This window comes from Prionailurus viverrinus, chromosome E2, assembly GCF_022837055.1.
Source record: "Prionailurus viverrinus isolate Anna chromosome E2, UM_Priviv_1.0, whole genome shotgun sequence".
Lineage (NCBI taxonomy): Eukaryota > Metazoa > Chordata > Mammalia > Carnivora > Felidae > Prionailurus > Prionailurus viverrinus.
Window position 1 is genome coordinate 10,680,395 of NC_062575.1, and position 26,481 is coordinate 10,706,875.

Consider the following 26,481-nt stretch of genomic DNA (forward strand, 5'->3'; position numbering starts at 1 on the left):
TACACTGTAGGGTCTGTGTTGTTACAGCATTCGGATTCTTCACGGTGTGGACAACACCTCTTCCACGTGTGCCTCATTTCTGCCCTCTGCCATTCTCGCTGTGCCATCAGCGCTGTAGGTCACCGGAAGCTTCCTCCTGCTTCGCTTTCATGCTCTCTTCTGGATTTTTTTCTCTTGCATAAGTCTTCACAGTAGAATCACTGCATGACAACATTATAAATATCCTCATACCCTCTGGTTCTTTTCATATCTACCATGGGAAAAAAAAATACAACCAAGCTTTCTAAAACCAAAGTTATACTCTTAACAGCAAGGAAAACCTTCCTTGTATTAATTGCAGGCGGCACCTAAATCATCACAATCTTAGCCAAATAATATGAATTTTTAACTCAGCGTAAGCAGAAGAGTGTAACAGTCGAGTGCTTTATTTTCCCCAAAAGTCAGCAACTGCCAAATTCTTCCAAGAGCTTAAATGCCATAATGACAGATACTGGTGTACAGAAAGATTAAAGTAAAATACGAAACTAAACAGAGAAGGAAGAGATGAGCCAGAGATGTGCTTTGAATAACAGAAGCAAAGAAAGAGAAAACTCTCATACCAATTGCCACGATGAAGAAAAAAGGTTAGAAGAAACTAAGGAGAGAAGTGTTTAACGTTTCCCAAAACACATAGGGAATACGTCAAATTCAACAGGCGTTGCATCCACTGTGTGCACAGAGAATAATCTTTGTAACGTCCATACTAATAGTCGCTGCACTGCCCAGCACTAAAAATCTGGTTAAATTTCTCAAGACAGAATTCAGATAGCTATCCAGAAACCCTAGCAATAAGCAGATACTTGTCAAAGGCTCTAAACAAAGCCATCCTGCCAGCATATGGACTCTGAGATCCAATAGTAACATTTAGGCAAATAATAAAGTCAACATTGAACAACATTTGCTTTTTTATTTGTCCTAAGACTTAATTCTCCCTGATATTTTTTTCTTTGTCATAAGACTCACTTCTCCCCAACATGAACACACACACACACACACACACACACACACACACACACACACACACAGCCATACAACACAAAGCCACTCTTAAAGGAAACGTTTGAGGAATGTTTTAGAAAGTACATCTGGCTTCCTAATAACCTGCACAAGATACACAAAGTCTGTTAGGGAGATGGAAGTATTTTATTGATCATAAACTTGAAATCACTTTTTTCTAAAGGGGACAACTCTGTAATATTCCGTTCCCTTCCCAGCTCAGCTTAGCCTTGAAGTATATTCACTGCTTTTGTAAGCTAGCGTCCCGGTGGTATGCCTCCTACACAGCATAGTCTGGAATCTTCAGCTGTTCCATCGTTACATTCATCTAAAGCCATGAGGTTTGCTCTTCAGGGGTGAGTTTGAAATTCTTTCACATTCACGTGCCTCTCTATGAACAGTTTAAACAAGAACCCATGATAGTTAGAGTTTAAAGAAAGTATCCTCTGAACATTACACACTATTAAATTCTTCACCCCAAACAACACCAGCTTTCTAAATAACTAAAACACACAATCTTGAAGTCACTCCTTAAAGACTGAGTATGCCATTCTAAAATTTAAAAACCCTGAAGTTTAGCTAACTTTTAAGTGTTACGTAATGGGGTGGTGGCGGTGGCGGGGGGGGGGGGGGGGGGGCGGTGCCTGGGTAGCTCAATTGCTTAAGCGTCTGACTTCAGCTCAGGTCGTGATCTCACAGTTCATGGGTTTGAGCCCCACATCAGGCTCTGTGCTGACAGCTCGGAGCGTGGAGCCTGCTTTGGATTCTGTGTCTCCCTCTCTCTCTGCCCCTCCCCCTGCTCGCACTCTGTCTCTCAAATATAAATTTTAAAAATGTTTAAAAATAATATTTACATTTTACGTAATAGGTAATAAAAAAAAATTCCAAGCTTGCTTGGAATTTGTAGATCCATATATTACGCAAAAAACGTGACCCCTTTCTCTGCAGCCTTGACAAAATATTGAATGCTAAGTTCAAGCTACGACTCTCTATGTGAAGCTCAGACAGTGTTCACCGCAGCCTCTACCATTTGAGGAGCTACGAGACGGATCGGAGTAAAGAAGAATTATGGCAATTATAAAACCTTGCTCGTCTACACTGTCAGGTTAATAACCGGCATTAGCAGAGCTCAGCCATACCATCAGCAACTTGGGAAAGAGAGAGCCCGGGGCTCCAACGCTAAGTCAAAACACTGAGCAAAGCACAGAAGCTAGCAAACAGAGAGCCAGCCAGCAGCGGAAAAGCAATCCATCCGCAAAACAAAACGAGTAAGTATGCCACTCAAACGAACCACCGGTTTTTAGCACACGATCCGACTGGTGTGCAACTGCTTAGACCGTTAGCATTAAGCACGAACGTCAAAAAACGCAGGATGAGCTTAAAAAACAATCCTAACAGAGCCACACGCTTCTTACCACAAGGCGAGCGATGGAGCTGTGATTCCTGTAAATACAGGGTAGGCAACTCCACCTGACCGCAGATCCACACGCTCTGCGAGTATAAAGCGACTTTTCCCTCACCGCATACCTACTACGGGTTTTGCTTTCTTTTATGGTTGCTCAGAAGATGCACACATGGAAATGAAGCTGAAGAAAAATCAGAGACTGATAGGAAGACTTTTCTTTTCTTTTTTTTTTTTTTTTTTTTGGTTGAGATAGCAAAAGTTCTCTTTACAAGAGATTTGGTAATCATCTGCAATGTCTTCCCAAGAATTAAAAAAAGGGGGCTTTAGTATCTTTACTTTTGAAATACAGATAGAGAAAGAGAGAAACAATTAGAAGCTACCTAGAGCCATATGCGTATACAAGGAAATGTGTGGTTAAAAAACAACAATTATTCCATAAAGATAAGTTAAATGCTCTCTAGAGCACGAGGATAAAGGTGCTAATATCTTGGTTAGTCTGTAGCTCCTGCAAGGGTCGGCACCTTCTCTGGTTCTACGCTGAAGATTTGGCACCTAGCAATGGAGAGTCAGTATTTTCTGACTGCACAAATGACTGACCGAAGGGTGTTCCTGTGGCCATGAGTGGCCAGTCTACTCTCCTCACAGCCCTCATCACAGGCCTGAAACCAGTTCTAAGCTCAAGAATCCACAAGGACGAAGATCGTGTAAAACAGCCTGGCCTAACTGCAGGCAAATGGCCTGCTGGAGGCAATGAAGTCTCAGCCTCTGAGTAATTCTGCTCGGTGGTGGGCACAGGACCCCAGTGTGGCCTGCCCTTCTGATTTGTTGCGAGTCAGGAATCAAGACGACTTTCAAGTAAAATATCCTGATTTCAGCATGTTGGCAGGTAAACAACGACAAAACCAAACAAAAAATATGGCAGGCCACTGAACTACCTGGCCCCCACGCAGAGAAACGAGCCGGCATAAAAATGTTCCCCTCCCTTAACTACGATCAGGATAGTGGCTTCCTCAGCAGCAACGCAGGGAAAGCTCCAGACGTTTCTACACCATCCTGCTTCAGACAGACTCAAACCGGAAGAAATGGGGCATCACAGGGCTGCACCCTAGCTCGGAACACTGAGGCACAACAGACCAGATTTTTTTTTTTTTCTAGAAAGTATCACCCAGCGTGAAGAACTGTTTAGGTAGGGAAGAGGTGGAGTGAGGACAGAAGTGTGTGTTCGATGCTGAAGCTCCAGGCGTTCTTGGGGATATCCCACCCCCTTCTGCGGTGATGCTGAATTACAGCCTCCCCAAAGATACCCAAGTCCCAATCCCTGGAACCTTTTAGACAAAAAGACTGCCTTCTACGGCCACAAAGACTGCGGATGTGATGAAGATAAGAGCCTTGAGATGGGAGATTATCCTGGAGTACCCAGGCGGGCCCCAAGGAACCAAAAGTGTCATTGGAAGAGGGAGACTGGACTCCACAAGAGAAGGTGAGGGGACACGGAAGCAGAAAGTGGGGTGGCACAGTCTGAAGGTGGGAGAAGTGACTGCACACCAACGAACACGGACAGCCAGAGGATGGAGTCTCCCCCAGAGCCTCGGAAGGAGCTGGTGCTGCTGATGGCCTCACTGTGGCCAGTGAAAGGGACTTCAGACCTCCAGGAACTGCAAGGGAATGGATCTGTGTCGTTTCAATAAAGCAAACACGCGTGGAACGTGTGAATGACCAGTGCACACACGTGCACTCGGGAAAGTCTAACAGTCCCACAACGGTGACACGGAAACATGGCCGGTGTCCCTCCCGTCTCTCCCTGATCAGGCCAACGGGTGCTAAAAGAAACGCCAGGCCTGCAGCAATTACGAGACTTGGTAGAATAAAGGGCCCTCGTGCACAGAGACCGACAGCTCCCCAGTCAGCTTTTCGGGCAGAAAGGACGGTATCCCTTGCCAAAAACCTGACTCCGCTCCCTGACTGAGATGTTTCCCCGTATGGATCTGTTACAGCACTCTCTACCTTGTCAAACACTCAATCCGGTAACTGTACGTGAACCAGGAATTGAAACTTCCTTCACTAATAAAGTTGTAATGGTGTTTTTTTTTTTTCTTTTTGAATGCATTTGGAATGCAATGCCGATGTCTCCTCTGATAGAAGCTTCTCCAATTCAGCTGCTGTATTAGAAGCCACGCGGCTGCCTTGGCCAAACACAGCCATGCAGAAAAACTGAAGGCAGTCAGAAGACACATCGAAAGATGCGAAAAGTTCTGAGATTTCCTCCTTGCAGGCATTGGGGGCTGACAGAGCAGAGGCTGCCCATTTGAAAGGGATTGATTATTTTCATTTGTTCAGTTCACGTGATCACCAGGAAAACGGTTTCCAGAATCAAGACGTTGCTGGCAATTTCATTGATGTCATGTGAGCAACCAGCACCCAGCTCACTCTCGCCTCTACAGAGTGGCCGTGAGCAGGCGGGGAGCGGCCTGAGCAGCTGGAGCCTAAGGAACCAGGAAGGAAAGCTTACTGTCCAATGACAGACATCTCCACCGAAGAAAGAAACCTCAACACAATTGGAGCCCGCGGCCGTTCTGCCTCTGCAGAGAGTTCCTTCTTGTCATCCCAGATTTCTGAGTATCCGCCGCCTCTGGAGGGACAGGCTCCAGTAAGACTTTCGGGTCCTTACCACCAAATCGACTGCCAAATGCACAATAAAGTCACTTCAAATCAGGTTACCTTTCTGAACCAGGAGGGGATACCTGCAGAAACCTCTCAGCACATCCCAACAAAACGTCAAGAGATGCTCTATTAGCCCACCCATTACAGAATTAAATTACTCTCTTCCTCCTACTCCTCCGCTTCCCTCCAAACCTACAGCCTCCTTCTCCTGCAGGCGCCTCTTCTCTGACCACTATTGGGATTATTTTTCCACACCCGCAATCGTACGGTACTGTTCCTTTGCCCATTGCCTTCTAGCCGATCCTTACAAAGCAGGTGACAGCAGCAACAATTATTGTCTCGATTTGACAAGTGAGGAAAAGTAAGGCTCAAAATAGTTAAGTGGCTCGCCTTACGCTAATGACAACCTGTGTCACGGGCCAGTTCTCATCCTGACATGTCCCCAGGAGTCTCCAATTCCTGCTTAAGTGCCGATAAAACTCTATTCACACACCGATACGGTGTTTGGTCTGATCATGTAAACGGGATGGCAAGGATGGACATTTGCGCAGAATACACCGGGCCGTCCTGGAAACCCGCCCAAACGCAAGTGAGCAAGCGCTCTCGCTCCACGTTGTATGCTGTTCCTTGCTTTTCACCCCCAAGCTGAATAGATCAGTTTCCTTCACTGCAACAAAAATACCTTGTCTCTCTTTTTTTTTTTTTCCTTTTCACTTGATACATTTTTTTTCTGGATGAAGCTATCGGACCTCCAACCAAAAAATCCCTAAAAGGTTTCCTTTCACACTAAAGACAAGTCAATGCCTAAAACGGTTATTTAGAAAGGTCATCTCAGGACAAACGCACAGATACTAAGGCAGCCTTTTGAGGATCCAAGAACCAGGAAGCTAGGAAAATACCAAACTAATTTCAGTAACCCGATCGCCTTGCCTCCCATTCCCAAAATGCCTGCAGTCTACTAAGCGCCTGCAATGTTGAGCAGACAAATCCCTGGGCACTCTGATGTTCCCATCTTTAAAAACTTTGCAAAATAGGAATGCCGGCTGTGTTTCATAGATGTGGAACAAGAGCTCAGAGAAGGGAAGTAACTTGCCCCAAGACACTCAGAGGGGACGTGGTGAGGCCCGGTTTTGAAACTAGGTCACGTCTGCTTCCTGAGCCAGTATTTCTTCTCATGCACCCTGCTGCCTCTCCAGATAGAAACTCGCTACCTATCAAGCTTCCCCTGCCTGTCAGCAGAGCTATTTTCAGCAGTGGTACAATTTCACCACGAGGGAGCCAGGCTCATCAAATGAGATAATGCACAGAAAAGCTCTGAAGAGTTGTAACCATCATTAATAGAAGATCTGGGGGGACATCCACAACACCAAAATAACCAAATGTCGCCCATGGTGTCACCTTGGGATTCAACCACTGCCGTTAAGTGACCAAGTCGGAATCTTCTGGGGGGGGGGGGGGGTCCCTCCTTAAAAGCAGGCATTAAGCGGCAGTGCCCATGATTTGAGTTGTAGCTGGTATAACAGACAAGACGGACACTCAAAAGTTTTTACCGAAGCAAACAGGAGTTAGGCCAGCTTCTTCCTCATGATTTTTCTCTGGATTGCAAGATTGAACGTGTGCTTAAAGTAATAGACACTTTCAGATAAATTAGCTTCTCACGGAAAGGGACATTTTGAATATTAAATTATACCACATGAATGAAGCAATCAATTAGCAATCGATACATACCCAATGGTCACGAACATCAGATGAAAAGGCAATTCATAAAAGAATAAACATAAATGGCCAAATGCAGAGCTGATCGATCTAACTAATAATCAGAGATATGCAAATTTAACCGAGACTTTAAAAAAGAAAAGCTAATCTCCAAGGCTGGCAAGGACACAGGGCAAACGCACATTTCAAAGTAGCACAGTTTTCCAAGGGTTGTGGTTTGATCAAAAACCAGTGGAGACGGTAAGGTTAGGGAACGAATCCCTTGATTGGACAATTCCACTTCCGGAAAATAAAACTGCAGAGTAGTCCCGGACGGGTACAAACGTTTCATTACAAGACGTTCGTCTCCTTTCAGTGGCATCACCAAAAGCTTTTGAAATCCACCCAAATGTGCCACGGTGGGAGAATGAGAAGAACCATATGAGAAAACACGACACAGTGACTTAAAATGTTGTCAGATATTTAACAGCAGGGAAAGATGGTCAGGTTCCACGGTTCAACAGAAAAATCACAAAACAAGGGGAGGGAAAAATGCTCAGAATCCCACGTGCTGAATATGAACAACTATTTCTGGCTGGGAAGAACTTGGGGTGATCCTTTGATCCTTTTTCCTTATCTGCATCTTTTTATGTTTACTCCTCCACACTTTCTAAGTTTTCCATAAGGGATTTAAACCGATAACAAAGGATTGTAAAAGACTTAAACGTGAAGGCATACGAAGCCACTCTAGCCTGACACCTGGCATATGGACAAGCTTGACTGACGCCAGCTCTCGGCCCCCGCCCCCATAAGTCTCCTCCGATCCCCAGTTTACAACACCGAGGAGGAACCAGCACCCGGGCTGGCGCAGAGCGGGCTTTCACAGACTTGTTAAAATAAATGCGTCGGGGGCACCTGGGTGGCTCAGTCGGTTAAGCGTCCAACTTCGGCTCAGGTCATGATCTCGCGGCTTGCGGGCTCCAGCCCCACGTCGGGCTCTGTGCTGACAGCTCAGAGCCTGGAGCCTCTTCAGATTCTGTGCCTTTCTGTCTCTCTGCCCCTCCCCCACTCACACTCTGTCTCTCTCTGTCCCTCAAAAATAAATAAACATTAAAATAAACGTGTTGACTTCGGACTGGGTGAGCTGCCTGAGAAGAGCTTGGTAGGGACTGTGCTCCCGTCCTTGGGACACGGAGGCAGCAAGCAGCATGGAGAGGGCCCGGGGCACGAGGTCAGGAGCTCTCCACTCCAGCCCCCCCAGCCCCATTAACTCAGGGGCTGTGTGACCTGGGGCAAGTCACCTCACCTCTCTGTTTTTGTTCAGACTCGTTTCAAGACGGCTGTGCGCCCTGGGGTGAGAATTAAATAAGACGTGTGGAAGCCTTGTGAATTCTAAAGGGCTATGGATAGGAGATGATATGACAGTAATCAATAACTGCTAATCTGGAATAATTAAGTACATTTTACAGGTAAGGGTGAAAACGAAACATATTGCACTACTGTTCACCTCCATTTCCGTGCAACTACACAAGAAACTGCTTTGACCGTGATTTTGTTCCCCTTTGTAGGAGAGAGCGCGCTCACAGGAAAGGCCCCGCTCCGTCTACCTTGCCAGTGTGTCCCCAACCCTAGAGAAATTATAAAGAGCACTGAAATATGAGCTTCCTCACCCCGCCCCACCCCACGTCACGCACACAAACTCTCTCTCCCGTTCTCTCCTGCTCTTGACCGCACGAGCGCACAGTCTCACGTCTCGCCTCGGGGTCCAGTGAGGAAACCTTGACTTGCTTTCGGAGACAGCACGATGGGAATCGGGCTTCGAGCAAGGCTCCAGAACACCACGCAGCACAGCCTGCTGAACGAGTCACTCACCGATTTGAAACAATTAGATCCCAACTGTGTCACACGGCTACTTAACGTAGGAGGACACTTCCTCTTCACCTCCTTTAGTTGGGCCGATACAGACCGGCCATCCCATGTGAGGTAGTGCTGTCTACGAAGCCCAAGGAAGAGGACACATTTAGGCCAGAAACTCCTGCCTTTGCAATTTCGATCAACTTGCCAAAGGCTTCACTTAAGACAGCTTTGCAAGAAGGCCTACCGGCCACCCCAAACGTTATTCTGGAAAAGGCCGAGGACGTAGGTCTGAAGAGCACAGCGTAGGTGCTGCCCCAAGCGCGGGAAAGGACATGGGCCACGTCAGACTAAACAAGCCAGGACCCAGGGCGTTTCAACGGCCAGCACACCGTTGATTACAATATCTGTAATAATTCCCAGAATAACCATCTAGTTGTGACAATTTTTATTTCATAAAAAAACAGACGCATCTGTGTACGAACGACCAAAATAGCTTTCCTCCAGTGAAAACGTTCTGGGGTGTTACAAGTGTATTCACAATGCTTTCCCGTCTCCATCATCTTTAGGAGAGAAAAAGTCAGCTGCTGAGAAAAAGAATGGTACAAATAAAAAGAAATGTAACGTAGTGTACTCGTTCTGTCCCCATTTGAAATTTGAAAATAAGCAGTTTCATGAAGCCAAAAGCGTTTCCTTTCCTGGGCCAAATTTCTGTTTGAGAACCGAAGCATGCAATTAATGGGTTGCCTCAAACTCTAGTTAGGGAGCCAAAATAAAAATCACACTCCTTAAGATCTTGTACACACACGGCCCTGGCTACTTGCTTCACCTTAAGTATTTGGTTTCATATGGCCTCTCTTATTTAAGAAACATATACTGGATCCAAAAGGACATAGTTTCTACTAGTACAAAAACATATCATTAATAAACAGTTTAATTACAAATAAATTATATAATACTGCATAAGGCTGAGGTGGCAGGGGCAAGGAAACTATGTTCTTAGAAAAAATTCTAAGATCACCAAGGCATTCTAAATGAACCTTAAACAGAGGCATTAATATTTAAATATTACAATTTCTACTTAGAAAAAAAAAATCACATTATTGATAGGCCAGCACACTCAAAACCAATAATGTCACAAAAACACATGCCCTTGTGTAATCTGGCAGAACAGGGCTGCTCCTTGAACACAATGGACCTTTTTATTAAATGGACCTCTTCATCCTTGGCATTTTATACAAAAAAACAAAACCCAGAAAAAAAAAGGGGGAGAAAAGGAAAAAGAAACAAACATGACACCAGGAACAGTCTTCAGTTTGAACTCTTTCACCGAGAAGTACAGGGACTAAAAGATATGTTAGGAAACTAAAAGGCATTATTTAACAAAAATGAAAGCAAGACCAGCTGAGGAGGAAAACTATATTCAGCAGCCACCGACCGCTTTTGTTTAACGGTATCAAAGAGCAACAGAGCCCTCTAGTGGAGGAAAGACAGAACTGTATGAAGACCTTTCTCTTCCAGGCTAATTTATTCCAGAAAATATGCACAACACTTTCTGCAGAACAATCACTATGTCACTGTAGTATGGAAAACCAAAAGATCTAAATACTTAAACTGGGTATTATGTGAAATAATTTCCAAAGTTTCAAACTTTGTAAAACACCTGCAACCTCAAATCAGGGTAGAAATCCTATTTTTTAAATATTTGCTTTAGATTATGATTTTGAACCATTCTGTCATTGAACAATAACTCATATGACCCTCTCTTGTTATAATGGCACTGAAACAAATGATTTAAAATCTAAACCTACATCCAAGTATGAAATTCCACTCTTAGATGACAAAAGAGTTTGGGATCTACAAAAAAAAAAATGTACCAACTTACTATTTATATGTTATTATATGTTTATATATACTTAAATATCCTTTGTATATTACCAATTATGAGATGAGGCTCATTAAAATATGTCAGTTGGTCTCTTCCTTTAGATATACAGCTTTCTTAAGATTTCCACATACTGTGAGCTAGATCATGTGATCTCCGTGGACATTCAGTGTCTAAGAATATTTCAGCGTAAAATGGTCATTTAATCCATAAGGTACTAATTCTCAATTTTATGTGATATCATTCAGGCACTTTTTTTTAATATTGCCAAAAATCTCAAAATGGTTTTGGAACAAAATAAATTTAAAGCCTTTTTATTTAATATACAGGTATATTTTAGCATAAAAGAAAAGTGGTCACAAAAGTTTTTCATTTAAAATGAGAGTTTAAATTTCTAAAAGGTTATTTAGATCATTTCAGAAATTATCTCTCTCCAAATGAGCACCAGTTTCTTAAAAAGAAGATAAATGCCAAGATCCCACTATTCTGAGTCGTACTGACAGTCGGGAAAGGAAAGGAGGCATTTCAGCCTCCCAAGTGCAATGACAATGACCCTGTATGAGTACATTCTGACAAAGAAAATGACTCAAGTTAGTCTCAGGCCCTGGATTTATGGGAGCTTTGGGAATAACTGGGGGGCAAAAAAAGTAAACATATGGTTTAGGACAGAAGGCAAAATTTAGTAACACTAGGTGTGGAAAAGAGAGCAAAGAACTGAAGGCATAGAAGAAGTGAGTCCAGTTCCTAAAGGTGAAGTGTAGGTGTAAAATCCTCAGAATACACTTCTGTACGTGAAGAAGATACTTTGCCTGTATTACTGTCGAACTGGTAGAATTTATACTAGATACGAATTCATCATGGAGGTGACCAGAGGGATAAAAGAACACGGCAACTATGCTTTGCACCATAATTTCAACACATGATTTAGGAACAGGACCCCAAGCTTTAAAATACAGGCTCTCAAAAGCCAAAACGAGCAATTTCAATGTCATACTCTAATGTCATTTTGGGATTCCTACATGAAAATCTGATACCTTCATTTTGTTTTAGGAGAACAAATTTAGGGGGGATTTTCACAGCTTGAGCATACCCATTATCTCAAAATGGATCAATTTCGTTATTTAAATAAATACACATCATCAGAATCCCTGTAACAAAACACAGGGAGGTGATTATATAACATAAATACCAACAGAAAGTGAAGCGTAAGTCCTAAAACACACTTCACTGTATATACCAAGGTGGCCAGCCAGTATTTCTTCAGGGAACAAAAGTTTTATTCCTGGTGATGAGTTCTGCGGCTCACAAATCGAAAGCAGACCAGGCTATCCTAGATCTAAAGTCACGACATCTGATGCAGCCCAATGTTATGAAGGTTCAAAAGGTCAAAGGAACTTTTCAACTTGAATCAACTCCAGAAGGGATTGAAAAATCAAATTTAACTAGTGGCTTGGTTTAAGGCCGCAAGGAGAAACTTTCAGCATCATTGCCAATGAACAAACATCACACTGAAAGTATCTCGTTTGCTCATAGCTGTGACTAGTTTTTAAGTGGACATTTGACAAAATCTGGTCTCACTCCTTAAACACGATCGTGCTGCCTGCTTGTGGCAGCAGAGTGCGTGAGTCCCAGCAAAAGCCCCTGCTGACGGGAGACCGTCAACAGGGAGGGCGCTGTCCCACACTGGGTGCTCAGCGAACCCCTCACTGGAAGAACCCTGCCTCTGACGGGCACGTGTCAGCCCGCAGATCCAAGAAGGTGGCACTTCGGGCGGAACCATTTACACGCAGAGCCGAATCAGGGCGACTGACAGGCTGAGTCTAGAAAAGCAGCGATGGGGTCCTCCAGGGTGGGAAATCCTAGCCTAACACATCCCCTCTCCCGGTGAGGTGTGTATTTAACGATCACCGTTAAATGGCGGCAGCCATGTCCACTCAGCTTTAGCAAATCGAAGCCAGCAAACAAGTCACTAGATCCAGAGAGTCGCCACTCAGCCGACCCTCCCTGCTCAGCGCCACGCCGAGCACAAACGGAAAGCAGCTCCTCCCCCGTGTCTACTGCTTAGCGGTCGCGACTGTGGGGTTCCAGGCCTCTTGGTTTGCTAGAAGAAGCTCTGGGTGAAGAGATGGCTTCCCCCGGGGCACTGAGAGGCTGGTCTCCACAGAGAGGGGTCCAAGCTACAGCTCTCAATCTACAAAGGTCTTCAGGTCAGAACGCTGGTTGGACAAAGGTCAAGGAGAGAAGAGCGTTAGTTTCCGAGAAGACAGCTTCCGAATGCTGCGAACGCTCGCAGCTCCCTAAAAAGGGGGACAGAGCTGAAGCCGGGGGTGCAAGCCACGGGCGGGATGTCCCCAGCAGTTACACACAGTGAGCGGGCATCAATTTATCTAAATTTTATCTAAACTGTGGCTAATTTAGAGAATGTTGGGGTGACATCATGTTAAAGGGATTACCATCATTTAATGCAGGTGGCAAACTCTCTCTGTAAAGGACCAGAGAGCAAATATTTCAGGCTTTGCAAAGCCATATGGTCTCTACCGTGATTACTCAGTTTTGCTGATAACACGAAAACAGCCACAGACAAAATGGAAACAAACGGGAGTGGCCGTGTCCCAATAAAACTTAACTTACAAAATCAGACACCAATGAGACTTAGCCCACCAGCCAGGGTCTGCCAACCCCGAGTCTAGATAGCTGAACTGCCTCAGCAGCAATGCCTGGTTACAGACGTGAAGTGTGAAAACAAAGATTTCAAGAACGCATAACGCTTTGTGCCGACATCTCTTCAGAATCCTTCTATCCCCCAGAATCATTCTGATCTTTTTGAGCTGAATTAAGTGGGAATCCCTCCAACTGCCTTACTTACTACTACAAACTATTGAAAATTCGAAAAACTCTAAATCTAGCTCTGTATCACTCACAGCCAGAGGAGGAAGACGATCACACAAAATCTGCTAAGAGGCCGCTTCAAGGTGGGCAGGCTCCCAGGGCCTCACCGAAGTTCATCAAGGAGACGTGTCCCCTCTTTCCTCCCGACCATCCCCGCCCATCAGAGAGAGCGAGCCCCACCGAGAGCAAATTCCAACAAGGCAATGCCTTGTGGAGAATTTCAAAAACATAAAAAATAAACAGTCACTGGAAATACCAGGTTTGTAAATCAGCATTTACAAAGCAAATTGGGTTACCTATGTTTTTAGTCAAGGAGTCACCGCTCCCAAAATAAACACTGCTCTGCTTCGTTCCAGCCCACACTACTCCAAAGAGAACAGACATCCACAAGGGTAAAGGCTGGACAGTTAACGCACAGTAAGGCAGGCTCCAAATTTCGGCAAGAGGAAAGTGAACACCAACACCATTAAAGCTCTGATGGAAGATGGTTCCGGAATGCCCACAAGTCTTGGAAATGAAGATGCTCAATTCACCCCGCATTCAGTTATTTCATTTGAAAAGTGGTGACAGCAATTTATAAATTGACATGTTTCCCAGTTCAGGAGAAGGAAGGACTTTATCTAGAAGCCACAGCCTACTTGGGCAAGGACGCTTTCTAAGGCAGCCACGCGGGATACAAAAGCGAACTCAGGGATGATGAAAAGCCACGAGCCTCTCTTCAGCCTCTTTTCTTGAAGCCTGAAACCGCTGCTGCCGAGGGAAGGTTATTTGCAAGGATTTGATGGCTCGGAATTTTCAGTGCGGTATTGTTTCAAAAACTAAGCGTAAAAACCTTTAGCGCCACCTGGACCTAAACTTCCCAAGAGTGGAGAAGAGAGGGGCTGAGGTGTCGGCACTAAAGGCAATTCAGAGGGGAGGCTGGAGCTAGAGAAGAAGCCGGGGGGAGGAGGGTGTTTGAATAGGAAGGGCTGGTCGCCCCAAGGCCCTCCCAGCACTCCTTCCGCTCTGAGCTTTAGGATCCGCCACCACTGCTAACTGGACCACAGGCACCTGCCTGCAGTGTCCACCAAGTGGACTATGGACATCAGAGAGGAAGAGTCTTCAAGAGGTTCAAGGTCCATTCTAACGAACACCACATTCACTCTCACTGCCGCAGAATCCCCTCCTTTACGATGGTTACAGATCCATCGAAACACAGCTCGCTCTCGGTGTACTGCGAACCAACTCCACTAGTCCTGGGTCGAAATCTTTGATGCTTTCGATGCTGCAAATCTTTGGTGGAGCGTTAGCCATACCCAACGGTCTGCTATCTGACGTCAGACAGAACAAAGTTTGAACTCTCGCACGGAAAATAGCCAGTAGTCACGTACCTTACTGATTAAAGGAAAAAACTGTCTAGCCAGAAAAGGAATGAGATATTTTAGGTTCCTGGTTAACTGAGTGTTAAATAAAAAAAAAAAGAGGTTTTACTTAATTCCTTAAGCACTGATTTTTTTCTTAATTACTCCACACCGTGTTGGCCCACACCTTCACATAAGAACAGTCAAGGCAATCAACACAACATATTGCTTCTTGGGTGACTGAGGATCCAGCCATTATTTTTAGCACAGCATCATCATCAGTTTCCACATCAATGATGATTATATAGAATTCACCCCAATACAGAAGTTCAGAAGATATTCTGAGCCTACGATGAGGCCTGAGAGTTGATTTTAAATAAATTCCCTTTCTGGGGCGCCTGGATGGCTCAGTCGGTTGAGCGTCTGACTTCGGCTCAGGTCATGATCTCACAGTCTGTGAGTTCGAGCCCCGCGTCGGGCTCTGTGCTGACAGCTTGGAGCCTGGAGCCCATTTCAGATTCTGTGTCTCCCTCTCTCTGTGCCCCTCCCCTGTTCATGCTCTGTCTCTCTCTGTCTCAAAAATAAATAAACATTAAAAAAAAAAATTAAAAAAAAATAAATAAATTCCCTTTCAATTTTTAAAAATTCCATTTGCCTCTTTGCCTTCATAGACAAGCATAGTCAAGACTTCGGCTCTGGGACTATCGCCTGCTCGACTACACAGAATGTATCTTCACCTCCCACGCTCCCCCTGATGCTGCCGGGGGGTGTCTGCGGAGGTTCAAGAAGGAGTAATTGAAAATCAAGAAGGACAGAGCAAGGAGACAATGGAGGAGGTGCACAAAGGGTGAGAAGACAAAGCTTAAGAAAGAGGTGGCCAACGAGGCGGGGGTGGGAGGACCGCGAGGGGCCAAAGGGCAGAGAGAACTTGCCAGAAGACATCCAAAGGTAATTCTATGTTTTATCTGCGTCCATCACCCTGAGGATGCAAATCCTTACTCAGAGCGGGTTCGTTCTTACAGGTACGTGCACTGATGTTAGTGGATCAAAACAAAGTAAGGATAAAATCACATGGAAAGTTCCTGTACAAGCCTCTGCTCTGCCACGGTTCCTTCCGGCAGCCCCTGATCCTAAGGAAGGAACCCTCTGGAGCTTTCTACCTATGACGTCCCTGCAGTTGAGAGGGTTAATCCAGAGGTTAAGACAAGGACTAATTCCCCAGCTTCACAGAGGAATGAGATCCTGTTCCCAAAGGAACTCAGTGACCAGCTGAACCCTGCAGCAACCTTTCTCCCCCTATTTCATTACCAGTCAATTCTGGTTTCAAAAACCCAGGTAGCTGAAATGTGTCCTCACACCACACAGACCGGGTCGGGAGCCCTCGCACGGAACGGGCTGTCTCCAGTCCTTCAAAACCAAAATGGCCACCACCTTGTGCTGAGTGTCCAGCCCTCAGAGAATTCACGGCCGACCCCCCCCCCCCGCCCCACCCCCGGCAGCCCCCGGCAGCCTTGCATGAGAACAGTGCGGTTTAAAAAGAGGCCAGTGTCGGGGCGCCTGGGTGGCGCAGTCGGTTAAGCGTCCGACTTCAGCCAGGTCACGATCTCGCGGTCCGTGAGTTCGAGCCCGGCGTCGGGCTCTGGGCTGATGGCTCAGAGCCTGGAGCCTGTTTCTGATACTGTGTCTCCCTCTCTCTCTGCCCCTCCCCCGTTCATGGTCTGTCTCTCTCTGTCCCAAAAATAAATAAACGTTGGAAAAAAAAAAAAAAATTTAAAAAGAGGCCAGTGTCTTCACAGAACGACAGCAGAAAAGGCTATCAACACATTTTTAATTTAGATAACCACTACGAAAGATTTCATTACGGTTAAAATTTAAGGGACAAAAAATAACAACAATGACCGTAAGGTATGGCCTACCTATGCCTGAATTGGCTCCGGTGACCACAACCACTTGGCCAGTGAAATCCCGGCCCTGGAGTATCTCCATGGCGGTGGTGCTGCTGTCGTATCTCTGTCTGCTGGTCGGCTTTGTAGGATTATCGTCCACAGTGAACGCCAGTCTTGGGTCCAAATAGGTGGTTCTTTTATTTATATGGCTGCAAAGGAGAAAGCAGTGAACCCAGGCATTTATAAACATGAGATAATCTTATAGTTTGGACTAGGCAAACCCCATTTTTCATGTACTAAAAAGGCTTATTCTTAACCCTGGAAAGAACTGGCATCCATTTAAGTCTGTCTTCTGGCCTCCAGAAGGATTACATTCCTGCCTGGAAAGATAATCATCAAATCCTTTTCTTCAGAACTGCCTGTAAAATACGCTGCAGCATACAGAAAGCACTGTCTTGTATCCTAAGATCTCAAAAAAGGAGGCAGCTTTGGGATTTTTTTCTTTTTTTAATTCATGTAAATGTGGCTGTAAGATCTGTCAGCCACTCTTTTCCATAGATTTCAGGGAAATCTCTGAACCCTGTGCAAGGGCAGAGAGGGAGAAATCTCAAAATGATATTTAAAAAAAAAAAAGTGTGAACATTCTGAAGTTGTAATGATTTTCATTTTAAGACCATATTCATACCTCCTTCAAGCACTATAGTTGTGATCTGGCTTTGAGCTAAGTCTTATAGACACAAAATTAAAATACATTGGTACACACGGATTACTAGGTTACTCCTGTGTAACAGATTTATTGCTTTACATTTTAAATGTACTCTCTCCGATCGGAGACAAAAGACCTCAAAGTATCTTAAAAACCATTAAGAACTAACTCTCCTGAATAGATGAGATTCTGTGACTTAAAGTTTACTTGTACTATATGTGTGCGCTTAAAACGATATAGTTTAAAAATCTATGGGGCGCCTGGGTGGCTCAGTCAGTTATGCGTCTGACGTTGGCTCAGGTCATGATCTCACAGTTCGTGAGTTCGAGCCCCACGATGGGCTCTGTGCTAACAGCTCAGAGCCTGGAGCCTGCTTTGGATTCTGTCTCCCTCTCTCTCTGCCTCTCCTTCTCTCTCTCAAAAATAAATAAACATTTAAAAAAATGTTTTTTAATCTATACTTATCACCCTATTAAGTAGAGAGAGCCAAGAAGAAGCCAACCTTCATTTTACTTATAACCAGAGCTGCCGCAGAGGCATTTGGACGGGCACAGTGTGAGAGGCCACAACGTGCTGCGGGGCCACCAGCCGGGGACACATGTCTACACCTCTCCCGGCTCCTCCCAGACTTCCCTTTGGGAGCCTGAGAGAAGCCAGGGTGAGAGCATGTGCACCATGGGAAGGGACCTGGGCTTTCCGCCCCATGCCCAACCCCAGCACAGGTTGTGGACATCATACCAGCACATCACGGTAACAGGCTCAGAGGAAAGGGGCCAAGGAACTACCCAGGAATTCAACAACATCAATGCTCAGTAGATAATATAAGTCACAGTATCTCTGTAAAAAAAAAAATAATAAGACTCCATGGCCATTAAGCACCACTGTCTTGAAATACATACATATATGAGAAAATGCTCACAAGATATTACATGGGAATAAAACAGGTTACTAAATAATTCACACAGTACACTCCCTACTTTTTTCTAGTTTAAGGAAAGCATGGGTATAGAAACCAGACTTGGAGAATAAATCAAAAAATTGTTAAAAGTAGTTATTCCTACTGATAAGATTAGTTATACATACTACATGTTTTTCTATATTCAAGGTATATTACTTTCACAACTAAAAATTCCTACTGTGAAGCAAAACATGGGGCGCCTGGGTGGCTCAGTCGGCTGAACATCTGCCTCTTGATCTCGGCTCAGGCCAGGATCTCACAGTAAGATCAAGCCCCACAAGCCCCACGTCAGGCTCGGGGCATCAGCGTGCATCCTGCTTGGCATTCCCTCTCCCTCTCTCTCTGACACACGCACACGCGTGTGTGCACGCTCTCTAAATAAACAAGTATGCTTTAAAAGAAAAGAAAAATGACTGAGAATAGTTTCTATACAGCCACTTACTCGACAAAAAAAACTTGTCCGTTCTCATCGGTCTCTTGCTCCCATCCATACGGCAAGTCTGAAACACAGGAAGGCTGGCAGGTCTGTGCGCGGCAGGGGTGGGGTGAATGGACACGCGGGCCAGGGTCCGGAGACGCCACGCCCTCCCACCCCCACCCCGAAGCCTGGCCCACCGACGAGCAGCCACGCTGGGCCACACTCAGGCCGCGTGGCCGTTCCAGAAAGCCCAAGAGAGATCACCCTCGCCAGCCCACCCCACTCTCATCGCCTCCTCCACCCCGTCCCGCGAGCTCCTCCGAGCAAGGAAAGAACCTTCGAGGAATGAGAGCGGCCTGTCACCCCTCTGACCGTGACAGTTTTCCTAGGTCATGTATGCTTTGAATACAAGGTTCTTCGCTCTATGAGAACAACATACGGACCTCCCGCTATTCGTTTTCTTTTTCCAGTTTTCGGGTGTTCCCACTGGGTCTTCTCTTCAGTGTGACTGTGAAGAAAAAAAAAGTTAAAAATCCACAAAAAACAGTAAGTAAAGGGTTACACTTCTAAAACTTAATAAGCTGCATTAACTTTTTTTTTCCCTCCCAAACAATACTGTCTCTCAAGAGTAGTAAAGCCAGAGTTCAGAAAAGAAATACTCAGAGCATAAATGTTACTGTTTGCACCAGATCCAATTCCCTGGGTGGGGAAGAGCAGCAGCCGGAGGAAACCTCCGGAAAGAACGGCGCCGTGAGCTGCTCCAGAGGAGGAGGGGAAGGGCACTGGGAGCAGGTGTGGGTCAACCCCAGGAAGCTCACTCAGTGAAGCCCTCAGAGCGACACAAGGGGTCTGCATTTGTTTTCGTTTTATTCCGGGATAGGTGGCCAGACTTCAGCCTAGCATATAATGCCGATATTTAGAGATCATTAGATAGAATATGAATCTTAAGTATTTATTCTTTCCACAGATGCAACTTCAAAGTGTTTTAACCACTGACTCCTAATTGCTCCCAAGAGGTATTTAAGAATGTGGCAGGATAGCCCCAAAGGTCAACGAACTGCCCACCCAGCCAAGTGACTCAACTTCAGAACCTCGATTTTCCTACCTGCAAAATGGAAAGAACCCTAGAACTGATCTCAAGGAAATGCTATGAGGAAAGGTACATAAAGGGTTGAACACAGTACCTGCGTGTAAAGAGCCTCAAAAGTGCTACCTATTATTTTAAACAAATCAGATATACAAACTAGTCTAATTTTTGTGGTAAATTTGGCATTTTATCTAACAGCATACAAAGTTATAATTAAAATCGTGAGCCAACAACAGACTAGAGACACCTGTTAACGGGTGATGAAGTGTCGGGAAAAACAGAAAATTACTGCATCAGAGAAGCAGCTGGATGTTGTAAGAGGCATTCAAAGGGGAGGCTGGATTCCCTAAAAGTTCACATACTCATGCCAAAGTAGAAAATAATGATTCATCACTGACATCTAGATGATAAAATCTCAATATTCCTTCCCCACCAATTGCTTTCAACAGAACAAACAGACAGAGCAGGAATACACTGGAAGATGCGACACCCAGCAAGCAGGGTTTTGTGGGAAATGCCGGCTTCCGGTCTGTTTTTGCAAACGTTCAGTGGCAGGTGCAGGGTCACGGGGGACACTGGACTCGGGGCCGAAGACTCGGGTGCCTGCATGCCTGCAGTCGGCCAGTCTCCCTGCCCCACAGCCACCTCACAGAGCCACTGGAAAGGTAAGGGACGCTCTACCTGTGACAGCGACTGAACAGTGAAGTCACTGTACAAATGTAGGGTTATCAGCAGCAATGACCCACTTCTGCTTGTACCTCGGCCACCACGAACTCCTGCTTGCAGAAAGGGAGACCCTGAGTCCCCGGTAAGGACGAGCCCCTCCCCGCTGACACAGACCCTGCGTCTCCTCGCACACTGGAGGGAGCGGCCAGCAGACAAAACGGACACCTCCAAGGACACACGCCGCTCCCGCTCTTTGCCCTGCCCTACGCCCTGCTTCTCAAGAAAGTTTACGGGGGCGCCTGGGTGGCTCAGCCAGTTGGACGTCCGACTGCAGCTCAGGTCATGATCTTGAGGTTCATGAGTTCGAGCCCCACGTTCAGCTCTGTGCTGACAGCTCAGAGCCTGGAACCTTCTCTAGATTGTGTGTTTCCCTCTCTCTCTGCCCCTCCCCAACTCATATCCTCTCTCTCTCTCTCTCTCTCTCTCCCAAAAATAAATAAAACATTAAAAAAATTAAACAATAAAAGTTTACAGACGTGATCATTTTCCTCTGCCTGGTGTTACGAGTAGTTTCCATCCCACAGGCGGGCATCAAATGAGCTTTGAGCCGAGCTGCTCAAAGACCTGCCCTCGAGAATCCACAAAGTGCCCCTGTGAGAGGAACGCGGACCCTCTCGGGCAGGCGTGCGTCCCGCTGAACCCTCACACACCCAGCCCTGCACCTGCCCTCGTAGCCACCCCGATGTAAACAGGGGGAGTGAATAAACGCTTTCCAAAGGAGCTGGAAAATCCTCTCAGAACGTGTTTTTTCTATCCTGAAAAACAGGTTAAAAAACAAAAAAAAAAAAACAAGATAAACACTGTCAACCCCGTGCTTTTGACTTTGACAAAAACGCCCAAGCCAGCGTTTCCTGACATTTCAGCCAGATCGCTCTCTGCTGGGACCGTCCTGTGCTCTGCAGGATGATTAGCTGTAACCCCCGTCTCTACCTACCAGACGCCAATATCCCATCGTTGTGCGATCAGAAAGCATCTCCAGATATCACCAACTGTCCCCCGAAGGACACAGTGTCCCTGGAGGGGAATCCCGGGCCTCACAGAAAAGAGCATAATTTGGTAGTAAGAATCTCAGAGCCCAAGGCGCATGATTTCCGGCTCTCCCACTCACCAGCCGTGTGCTCTTGTGGAGGTGTTTAACCACCCTGTGCCTCAGTTTCCCCATTTGTAAAATGTGGACAGTAACACTAACTGCTTGGGGTTAGAGAGGGCGGAATGAGTTAATGTGTGTGAAGAACTAAGAACTGTGCCTTTCACACACAAGTATTAATTTGAATAAATACTTACATGCAAAACTTAATTAAAAAGTGTTCTTAATTGTAACCTAAAATGACTTTTTAATGAACAGAAAAGCACGACACACGTCCCCAAAGTGTTATCTTCTTCTCCTTTAAACAGAAGCCCTCTTCTGTGTTTTCTTTTTCAATAAGCTTTTTTGTCACTTAAAGAGATAATTAACAGTGATCTTAATTTAAACCAAAAGGATCAAAATTAAATTCATACCACATTACATGGATATCATCTCAAGAATGCTATTCTAGAATTTTTTTTTTTTTTTAAGTATAGTTAACTTGGAGGCTGAGAGCTGACTGTGAGGAGGGCTTCCGAAGAAAAGGGGGCTGGGGGTGGAGAGCCCAGAGGCACAGGTGCCTGCAGCGACAGCCGGCCACTGAGACCTCGTCCTTCCATGCCCACCTCCCAGCTTGGGCACAGAGGCTGCTCTGGACCATGTGAGGGATGGGAGAAAGGCCCACCAGCTCTCTCTGGTGCCAGGTCTGCCCTCAGGGGCAGGGTCATCCTCTCCCTGAAAGCCCAGCCTGGTGGGCCTGGAGCCATGTGACATGTGTGCTTCTGACTGCACCATGGGAAAGCACGAGGCGCCCACAGAAGCCACACGATGGGAGAGGGGCAAAGCTATGAGTCCGCGAGGGGGTCTCATTAGGATCCCAGAGTCTCACTGTGAGCTACGGCCTCTGTCCTTGGGGGTGGCCTTGCTGCCATTGAGAGGAAGACCACATGAAAACAGTAAGGACACGAAGGGCAGTCTTCTTTTAGCCCATTAGCAGTTTCCCAGACCCCAAGAGAGAACAAGTAACCCTTTCAGAGTTAGAAGAAAAGGGCCAGGATGCTTGCAGGTCAAGAGAGATCAAGGGGAATCCAGGATTAGGATTGGTCAGAGGCATGCTTCTGCCTGGAGAGCTAAAGAACAGAGAGCCAGGGAAACTGGAGAGAGGGACCCCCAGTTAGGACCCAGCCAAGCGCTGTCCCTACATTCAGTGTAAACAATGGGACCAGACAGGCCAGTTTGAGACCCAAAACACCGGGGAGGGCTGGGAGACTGCCTTTTTGGAGACCGTACGTGCACCACTGAAAGCCCTGGCTGTGGGCCCCCAGAAGCTCTCAGAGGAGCTGGCTGGGATATGCAGACCTTGTTTAGTGAAAGCAGCACCCAGACACTGGATGCCACCGAGGAAGGAAGCAGATGAGAAAGGCCACCCAACATAAGGGGAAAGGCAGGGTGACCCCAGGCTCCAGGCAAACTTGACAGGAAGCCAGGGGGCCTAGGGTAGGTGGCCGGAACAAAGGCAGGCCCCACACAAAGCAGCAGGCAGAGAAGGGCTCTGACAGCCAGGGCCCCTGTGATGGGCACCTTTGCATTCCAAAGCCCAGTATGCCCCCCCTCCCCCCCCCTCCCCCCCCTCCCCCTCCCCCCCTCCCCCTCCCCCCTCCCCCCCCCCCTCCCCCCCCCCCCCCCCCCCCCCCCCCCCCCCCCCGCTCAGCGAGGCGGGAGGAAACCTTCACTGCATTAATTACTTCCCCCACTACACAGGGACTTACTTTGTCTCCCGGGTCCTAAGCACAGGAGATACAGAGGGTAACAAGAAAAGGTTCCCCCCCCCCCCCCCGCCCCCCACGAAACTTACAATCTGGGGAGAAGACAGCGCAAATGAGAACAGTATGGCTAAAATGACTACAGGCAAGGCCAGGGACCATGACTCAGATAACAAGGTGCCGGGAGGAGGGTGCAGGGGTCAGGGACAAGGGGAAACCAGTAGCAGTTATGCTCAGCATTGGCGGGATGACAAAACCCTTCGTGCAGCAATCCAGGCAAAGGGAACGGCGAGTGGGCGCTCAGAAGCTGCCTGGAGGCTGGCTACAGCCTAACGGCCCCCTGTTGCTAGACTCATCCCTTCCATTCTCCAGACCCCGAGACCACCTTCCAAAAGATGAAAGACATAAACCCCCCGGCACCCCCTGGATCCAAGCCTTCGGGGGATCCCCGGGTCCTGCCGATGGAGCCCCAGCTCCCCGACAAAACGCGGACTTTCTCTGCCGCCTCAATCTTCCCACGCCTCCAGCCGCCACACGGAGGCCTCCGCTCAGTTTCCCCCACCTGGGCCGGTCCCTAACACGCCTAGGAGTTGGGAGGCCAACTCTCAGGCTCACCTGCGGTGTCCTCCACCTCCCCACACATGCCTCCTGCCAACAGGCTGCCGCTCACTATATACAGACTGCACGGGAACCACCCACGCGTCACTCTGCCATGTAACAACGGGTGACAACTGGGCCTTATTTATCTCAGTATAACCAGCGCCCAGCAAAAAGCCTGGCATGTGATAAAACCCCAATGTGTCGTGAATAAATCAACTCTCCAAGGTCTTCCTTTTTTTTTTTTTTTTCTTTTCTGGTTTTCTTTCCACCAAGCAACCAAAGACAGCAGTGGCTCACAACCTGGGGTAGGTAAGATTCGCCTGGTCGGATTTGACAACATACCAATGGAGGCGGGGAGGGCCCAAACCAGTTAAATGAGAGGTGCTGGAGGAGGAACTAAAGAAAAGACATTTTCGACATTTTCCAGATGTTGAAAATCACTGATTTACATCCACGTTTCTCAAAGCCAATTGATAACCTGCCTTACGTGGAAAGCCTAGAAAACACAGATTCTGAACCACGGTGGGTGTCTGCAGCACGAGGGTCTCTGAAATCTGTATTTGGGGCCATTGGCAGGTGATTCTAATATCAGGCTTAAGTGCTGTCACGGCTGCAGGGTGGTTGGGGGTAAGTGAAATCATTGAGCATGGAGTACTTACGAGATCTGTGCTAAGTGCTTTATGTACGCAGCCTGAATTAAAACTCTATCAACCCATTTTACAGATGAAAAAGACTGAGAGTTCTTTCAATGGCCCAAAGTCACACACTTAATAACGGCAGAAAGGGCCTGCTACTAGTGTTTCCAAAACTTTGCTGGGAAACTGCTGGAGCTCTATTATATATGCATACAGATGTATATGTGTGTATATAGATATATGTACATACACACACACATACATAACTATATTAGGAGATTTATTTAAAATACATACTTCCAGCTCCCTGCCCAGACCCCCGAGGCATCGGCTTTTTTTTTTTTTTTTCCTGATTTTCTTTTTTTTTTTTTTTCCGAGGGAATAAGGCCTGTTAGCCACCAGGGCACCGTGCAGCGCCGCTTCGTGAGCAGCAGAGGGCGCGCCTGAGCGCTGCCAGGTGACCCCACTGGACCCAGGGCCCAGAAAGGCTGCCGACCCCTACTCAGGACCTGGGGGCCTCCCCGAGGAAGCTCTTTAAGTATCACTGCCGCTCCGCGCGGCCTCGCCAGGCTGCAGCGCCGGCCCGCGCCGGCCCCGCGCAGGTGGCGTTCGGGGCAGCGCAGGGTCCGGGGCACGTGAGGCCGTCAGGGTTCCAGGTGCGGCCCCTTCCAGGTGTGTCCCAGGCCCGGCGGCCCCCCTGCGGCCCCTTACTTGGCATAGTAAACCCAGCCGTCCTTGGTGGTTCTCTGCTCCCAGCCCGGGGGCAGCTCGTCCTCGCTGTCCGTGTCGTCCAGGCCCGCGTAGCGCAGGGCTGCCATGGCGGTAGGGGAGGCGGTCGGTCACCCCCTCGCTCCGTCACCCGCTGCCGGGTCTCCGCGTCCAGGAACTCACTCCCGCTACAACCGAGCGCCGCGCGCGGCGAGACCCAAACGCTCGCGCCTGCGTAGTGTGCCGCCCAGAGCCGCTCTGCAGACTCGGTAACTGAAATCCAGTCTCCGGAGTTTCGGAGCTGCCGGGATGAAAGGGGCGTGGTCCAGGAAGAGCCCTGGTTGAGAGCACCGGAGAGGGCGCACTGCCGCTCGGCTGGAAGTAAAAGCCGGTGAACGCTTTGTGACTCAGGAGATGGAGCTGAGCTTCGTCCACCTCCCGGGCCGCAGGGAAGGGGCGTGGGCATCCAGTCACGGTCCAGAACTCCGCCCGTTGCTGAGCGACCTGCAATGACTTCCGCGTTGTTCTGGCCAATCCTGCAGGAGCTCCAGCAAATGAGCATCCTGGGAAATGTAGGCCAGGCCCAGCAGGACTAGCCGGCGGAGCAGAAAGGAGGGATGCGGCTGCTGGTTTTCTGGCCTCTGGCCTCTCCTTCTTCTAGAACGTTATAAAGAGTGGACGTTCCTGCTTAGAAACCTTCCAGAGCTTACCATCACCCAGGCTGATTCACAAACTTCATTGTGCATGGAATCGTAACGCTGTAACGCTGGGAGCGTTAAAAAATGCGAACTCCCGCAACCTTCTAATGACCCAGACTTGGAAAAGTTTTTTCCAGCCACAGCAAGATACTGCTTATAAATAAAGGGCTAACGTTTATAAAGGGCTTAATTATGGGCCAAAAATTCATTGACTTATCTTTTTCATGTACCAGACACGTGGGCAGAGTTAGAAGAAAGAACAGAGGAATGACCGGCAGTGGAGACTGTATTGCTTATATTATAATTATTTATTTTATCTGCGTACTCCTGACGGAACTCACAGAGCACCACCACGTCTTACGCTTCTTTCTATCACCAGCGCTTAGTAAAATGCCTAGACCTACAAGTTTATTGAAAGAAAGAAATGAATGAATCAATGTGATTTCTTAGGTTTGGCCCTCGACAA

The 26,481-nt window shown here is 47.1% G+C and overlaps 1 protein-coding gene across 10 annotated transcripts in view; it reads right to left on the bottom strand.

Annotated features, from left to right (window-relative positions):
* WWOX (WW domain containing oxidoreductase) overlaps positions 1 to 25,626 on the bottom strand; it is a 980,664-nt gene extending 955,038 nt beyond the window's left edge. For 5 of the 10 annotated variants that reach the window (XR_007147338.1, XM_047835371.1, XM_047835369.1 and 2 more), the window contains exons 1-4: positions 25,321 to 25,619; positions 19,176 to 19,240; positions 18,757 to 18,814; positions 16,681 to 16,859 (exon numbers count right to left, since the gene is read on the bottom strand). Coding sequence is in view for 9 of the 10 variants with exons in the window: in XM_047835371.1 (XP_047691327.1) it covers positions 16,681 to 16,859; positions 18,757 to 18,814; positions 19,176 to 19,240; positions 25,321 to 25,427 (409 nt within the window). In the remaining variant the exon portion in view is untranslated. Of the gene's footprint in view, positions 1 to 16,680; positions 16,860 to 18,756; positions 18,815 to 19,175; positions 19,241 to 25,320 lie in introns of all 10 variants that reach the window. The other 5 variants (XM_047835363.1, XM_047835364.1, XM_047835366.1 and 2 more) reach the window with 3 other exon arrangements.
* Positions 25,627 to 26,481: the final 855 nt, after the last annotated feature.